The sequence below is a fragment of the Entamoeba invadens genome (assembly GCF_000330505.1).
Source record: "Entamoeba invadens IP1 unplaced genomic scaffold scaff_1105074724931, whole genome shotgun sequence".
Lineage (NCBI taxonomy): Eukaryota > Evosea > Mastigamoebida > Endamoebidae > Entamoeba > Entamoeba invadens.
The window spans coordinates 5658-11941 of NW_004443563.1; the positions used below are offsets into that span (position 1 = coordinate 5658).

Consider the following 6284-nt stretch of genomic DNA (forward strand, 5'->3'; position numbering starts at 1 on the left):
TACAACACGACTTTGATAATGCAAGGAAACTCAATGATAAATGCCACACAAATTATCACGTTTTATGGTAATTCAAGTGTATTTCTTAATGACAATTGTACTTTAAAAACACACGACTCAATTTATATGAATGGCAATAGTTCTTTAGAAATGAATGGAACTGCATTGCTTGAGACTCAAAATGTTTTGTATGTAACAGATAACAGTACATTATTGATGGATCAATACTCTAAAATTGTTATTGGTGGGTTTGTCAAAATATATAATGCGTTTGAATATCAACGGCCAACCGATATACGAAAGTATTACAAAGGTGGTTTAAAAGTGTATCAAGGCGCTTTTCTGATTTCTTCAAATGTGACTGTTATAAAAGGAAACTTATATATAAGTGGTATCTCTGATCACAAAGAAGATATCCCAAAAATAGAAGTAGACAATTTTGGTTGTGAAAATGGTTCGATATTTTTTGGAAAAGACTCGTTAATAATAACACATGAGAACGTCAACTTGTCTTTATGCATTTTAGACGTTTCTTTTCGAACAATTCGTGATATTCCACTATTCATCACTCGTAACTTCGTTTTCAGAATTATTACAATTACAACAACTTATGATTTTGATTTAATTTATACTGACAATGTTTATTCGGGAAGGATAAATGGCGCGTCCAAATTATTATTAAATGGCAAATTGACTAGAATGGGAAGTTCAGAGAAAATATTTTGCCATTTGAATAAAGTCGATTTATCAACAAAAAGATGGAGTTATACGGAACCATACTGTCCTCTTGGAAATGATGTTGATTGGTACATCACACCGTTGTATAATGTGACTTCACTGTTGATTGAAAACACGACAAAAAGTGACACAATGGTATTGAAAAGACACCAAAAACAAACTGAGTTGTATTCAGATGAAAGCGCCACAATTTTTGATACACAAATTTCATTTTATAAAACAAACAATTTTGTTGTTGGTATTTTAGCAAACAAAGTCACTGAAATATCAACATTCAACTTATCAAAAAATGTTTTATTTATTTCAGAAACAAATTTATATCACGAGGGAATCACATTTCGTGCAGCTTTAAACAAGAATTACACATTAACGCGTATTATCAATCCAATTTGTGAATACCCATTAATATACAATAAAACCAATCATTCATGTTACACTTCAGTAGAGTGTAGTGATACAAATTGTAAGTATTGTCCATCAGATACACGGTCTTGTGTTCAATGTCATTCTTCGTATTCTTTAGAAAGCGGAAAGTGTGTTAATATAACAAATTGTTTATATACAAAAGCAAATCGGTGTCTGTTTTGTTCCAAGGGATATCATTTACAAACAAATGGTACGTGTAGTCTGATAAACAACTGTGCTATAATTGAGTTTGATGGAAAATGCCAATTGTGTAATTACAACAAACAGTTGATTAATATAAATGGGGATTGTATTGAAAAAGATGCCAACATATTAAATTCAAGCGAACACACCATTGTTTCGTGTAACAAGGGGTTTTACATCAATTCAATGACGTGTAAAAATTGTACAGACACATACTCCAACTCCCTATGGTGTGAAAATGGAAGAACGACGAAGTGTCAATCAACAAGTGAAATGACACCAAATGGAAAATGTGATATTAAAATATGTGACAACAAAAATGAGTCCAATGTGAGATGTTCAGTTGACATACCAGACTGTCTGTATACCACAAACAACAAGTGTATTGAATGCAAACAAAATTATTATATTTATAATAATACGTGTCAATTGTTGAATGACTCACATTGTATGTTGTCAAACACATTTGGATGTACATCTTGTGAAGACAATTTTTATCTCACTGACACTCAAAGTTGTGAACGTTGTGATGATAATTGTTTGACTTGTATTTCTAATTCGAGAAAGTGTCTAAGTTGTGCAAATGATTATTTTTTAGCTAATTACAAATGTGAAACAAATGATAACTTAAAATTAAAATGCGACTCATTTTCAAAAGACGGTGGATGTGTTATTTGTAAAAGGGGGTATTACAGAGTTGGTCTTGACTGTTACGACTGTGATGTTAAATGTGAAACGTGTAATAACAATATCACGTGTCTTTCTTGTAACTCAACGAATTATAGAACTAAAAGTGGAAAATGCCTTCCACAATCGTCTATAGTTGGATGTGATAATGTAACATCAGACGGCTGTTTAAAATGTTCAGAACACTATTTTCAAATCAATGGAAACGAATGTGACAAATGTGATAAGAATTGTAAAGCTTGTTCTTCACAAACAACATGTGTGACTTGTTCTTCTGATATGGTTTTATCGTCATATGGTGAATGTCTGAATATATCTTCCATTTCAAAATGTCTTGAAATTACAAATTCACAATGCACAAAATGCAAATTTTGGAATTCACCTAATATAGAAGGGAAATATTGTGAAACTAAAGTGGTGTGGTGGGTCATATTGATATCAGTGCTGGTTATTATAGTCTTTCTCGTTTTTATATTTATTGTTATAGTTTTGATAATAAGAAGGATTCTGGCACATCTTCATCAAAAAGAAGTTGAAAAGACGACAACTATATTTGCAATGAAATTATCAAATGTCAAGTTTATATTACTTCGTGGGGGAATAAGCGTTCAGAGTAAAGAAATCGATTTTAATTCAGACATCGAAGAAATGCCAGTTAATGAAGAAACCAAACAGACTTTTTGTGTTGGAAATTCATCGAAAAATGTTGTTAAAATTCAATTCACAATTTCTTCAAAAATCGACAAATTAATAATCAGATTTGACCCAGAAATTGTGGTGTTGAAAAGTGGGTTTGCTTGTGAATTTTCATATATTTAACACCACAGTGTACTTGTCATATCACTGATACCATTCAAATTGTTTCTAAAAATATTAAAAACGGAAAAGAATGTTATAATTCAATCACTATCATAGGAGTGACAAAACAATCAACAAGACTTGATTACGACGAATTGAACGAAGAGAAGAAACTTGGTGAAGGATCATTTGGTGTTGTGTTTAAAGGCACATTCAGAGGAAACACAGTTGCCATCAAAAAGATGAAAAACAGCAATGATGACAAAGATAAAAGCAACGAGTTTGAGAAGGAAGTGAATATGTTAGACAAGTTCAGAAATGAGTACATTGTCCATTTCTATGGTGCTGTATTTATACCAAGTCACATTTGCATGGTTTCTGAATTTGCAGAATATGGGAGTTTACAGGATTTGATCAAACACAAAAAGAGTGATGACATTGACATGAAGTTGCGTGTCAAAATGCTGTTGGATGCAGCAAGGGGAATATTGTATTTACATGAGAACGGGATATTGCACAGAGACATCAAACCAGACAACATTCTTGTCTTTTCAATTGAACTAAATGATGGTGTCGATGCAAAATTGACTGACTTTGGAAGTGCGAGAAATGTGAATTTGTTGATTACAAACATGACATTCACAAAAGGTATTGGAACACCAAAATACATGGCACCTGAGATATTGAATAAACAACACTACAAGAAACCAGCCGACGTGTTCTCGTTTGCAATCACTATGTACGAGTGCTTTGGTTGGACAGATGCATATCCAAAACAAAGTTTCACATATGCTTGGGATATTGTGGACTTTGTCGTCAATGGAAAACGATTACCACAACCAAAAAATATCGATAACAATATTTACAAAATAATCAACGAAGCTTGGGATGATGATGTTAACAAAAGAAGTCAAATAAAAAATATAATAATAAGTCTCGAAAACTTAAATATTTGAAACTTCTTGAATAATTGAATTAGGTGTAATTTATTCCATAAAAATCACAGTAAAACCTCCCAAGACCGGGAGGGTGTTGTATTTTTTACTGAAGTATATCATATGACAGCAAAGAACCCCCGTTTCAAAATACATTTCACAATTACATTTATTACCCAATGAACATTTATTCACACAAAAGTATTAAAGCTGTCCAAAAGTAAATAAATTGTTTTTGAAGTAAGTTCGAGTATCACATTAATTGGGACCAGCAGTTTGAGAGCATTCATTTGTTCTTCAGAAAGCGTATTTTTGTTAGTTTGGAGTTGGTGTGTACAATACAAAAGCCTTTGCCGCTTCCAATAGTGTTTGAATTCGACCAAGTATTGGTGCTTTTGCATATGAAAAAACCTTCTGCCAAATTCGAGGTTGAATACAGCTCTTGACATACTTGAGATGGCATAAAGGTGTGTTTTATATCAAAGAGTGTTTAAAGAACTTTAAACTTGTCAGATCGATTATGGATATTTTTATCTGTAAATGTATCAGATGACAACACTAGTTTTAAAAAATCGGAATACTCTTCGTGATCCAACAGTTTCATTGTATTTGAAATTTTATCTGACCGTATGTCTTCTGAAGAAATTAACAATATTAGTTTTGCTAAGAACAACCCCTTCACTTTCTCACTTACAGCGTTTTCTTCAAACACTGAATCTAATTAATAAACAATTTAATCATCATATGAAAAAAGCTTTTCTAAAATGTGATGTATGTGAAACCAGTAGTATCTTATCTTTGTCTGTTGACCAAATACTAAATATAGTGCTGATGATTGGGCTTCAGACCGGTCACATGAAAACCCAACGGGAGATAAACATCAAAAATTAAATTGTTGTTTAAGTTCTTTTTAATAATCCTCAAACGTTTGTTTGGATACATCACGTAAAAACCCAAATGACAACAATCTTGTTATATCATTCTTTTTAAAAACAACAGCAAATAAAGGTTTGGAGAATTTATTTGTGCAGTGTGTTATCTATGACAAGACATGAATTATCATGTGCATCTACTGATAGCATGTTAGGCAAAAACATCCAACAAATCTTCTTTGAGTGTCCACGAATAACACGATTGAAAAATCTGAAAGGGAAAATAGGTATATAATAAGCTGGTTTGCCTGTTTGATGGTTTGGTCTTTATATACTCTTTTACAAATATCATAAAGCATCTGAGGATAGTATGTAAAATAGTGGTTTTGCCTAGAAAGTTGTGTACTTACTTTCTTTTTTTACATCTCGAAGTATAATTTGTCTTTTATCAAATGGAATGAGATCGTGTTGTCCTTTTGTTATTGTTGTTTCTGAGTGATCTATATGCCAAGGATTGTAGTTAATAAACAGGAACTTTTGTTCAAATAGGAAAACAACCAAAGAAAAATAACAACCAGTCGACTTACAACAATAAATTTGTTTAGGAGAGTCGAATCAAGTGTGTGTTACAACATAAATCTGAGTTGTAAATTTGTCAGATAATGTATAACAAAATCGTTTTGTTTCTTCTGTACAAAAACCATTAAGTGTTTCCCCATATATGTCATACAGTCCTTTAACACGTTTCCTTGTTTCCCTGTTAATTTTTTTATTAGGCAGTGTTATTTTTTTTCTTTTTTTTGTCATTTGGTCTTTTAAATAAGACTGCCATGCCTGTTTTATTTTTTCTTAACATTTTTCTGCACAAGGATATTACTCAAACCAACTAACAAATAAGAACTAGTTTAAATAAGATATTATATCGAAGATATAATTTTTATATTTTTTCGGGATTTACGCAATAGAAACATCAGAAATCCCGAGACAAATATTTTCAAGCCGATAAAATTTTTAGTATTAGGCGATGTACTTGGAGTATCCAAAACAAATTCACTATCAAGTAAAGGGGTGGAAAAAAACCGCTTTTGATAATTTTTGGTGAATAATGGTAAAATGTTTTCTAAATGTTATTCGTTTTTTTTTATTTAAACAAAAAGAAAAAAATCATCATTTACATTTTGCCAGAGCATTTTTTCGAAGTATTTAGAAGAAAGCTGTTAAAGTCTATTTATATTACGGTGAAAAGCTGAATTATTACAGAATTTATTTGAAAGAAAACAGGAGACAGCTTACATTCGTAAGACATATAACCAAATATACATAAATTTTTAATTAATTTTTATTATAATATATTAGTGTAGTAAACGCAGTGTTTGTTAGTCTTATATCGTTTGAATTAACAAACCAAATTATCATCTTTGCAGTCTGCATCATCATCTTTCTTATTTTCAGAGTAATTTAAAATAAGTCTTTTTGTCATTGTTGGTTTTATGCTTTATTTTGTCTTCATAAACACATGGAGTCAAGTCTAAATTGTCACTGTCGTGGTTTTGATGATGGTAAACATATAACAAACTGTTTGACCTTTGCATGAACGAGATATTTGATATCGTCGCTTTTTGGAGATCTCCTTATAAACCCTTAT

General features: G+C 31.3%; 1 protein-coding gene across 1 annotated transcript; it reads left to right on the top strand.

Annotated features, from left to right (window-relative positions):
- Nucleotides 1-3788, top strand: EIN_121660 (protein serine/threonine kinase, putative; the record flags this gene model as incomplete). Its single annotated transcript, XM_004259028.1, has 2 exons — nucleotides 1-2811; nucleotides 2862-3788. Coding segments are annotated over 2 exons (3738 nt in total), but the record flags the coding sequence as incomplete, so codon positions are not given.
- Nucleotides 3789-6284: the final 2496 nt, after the last annotated feature.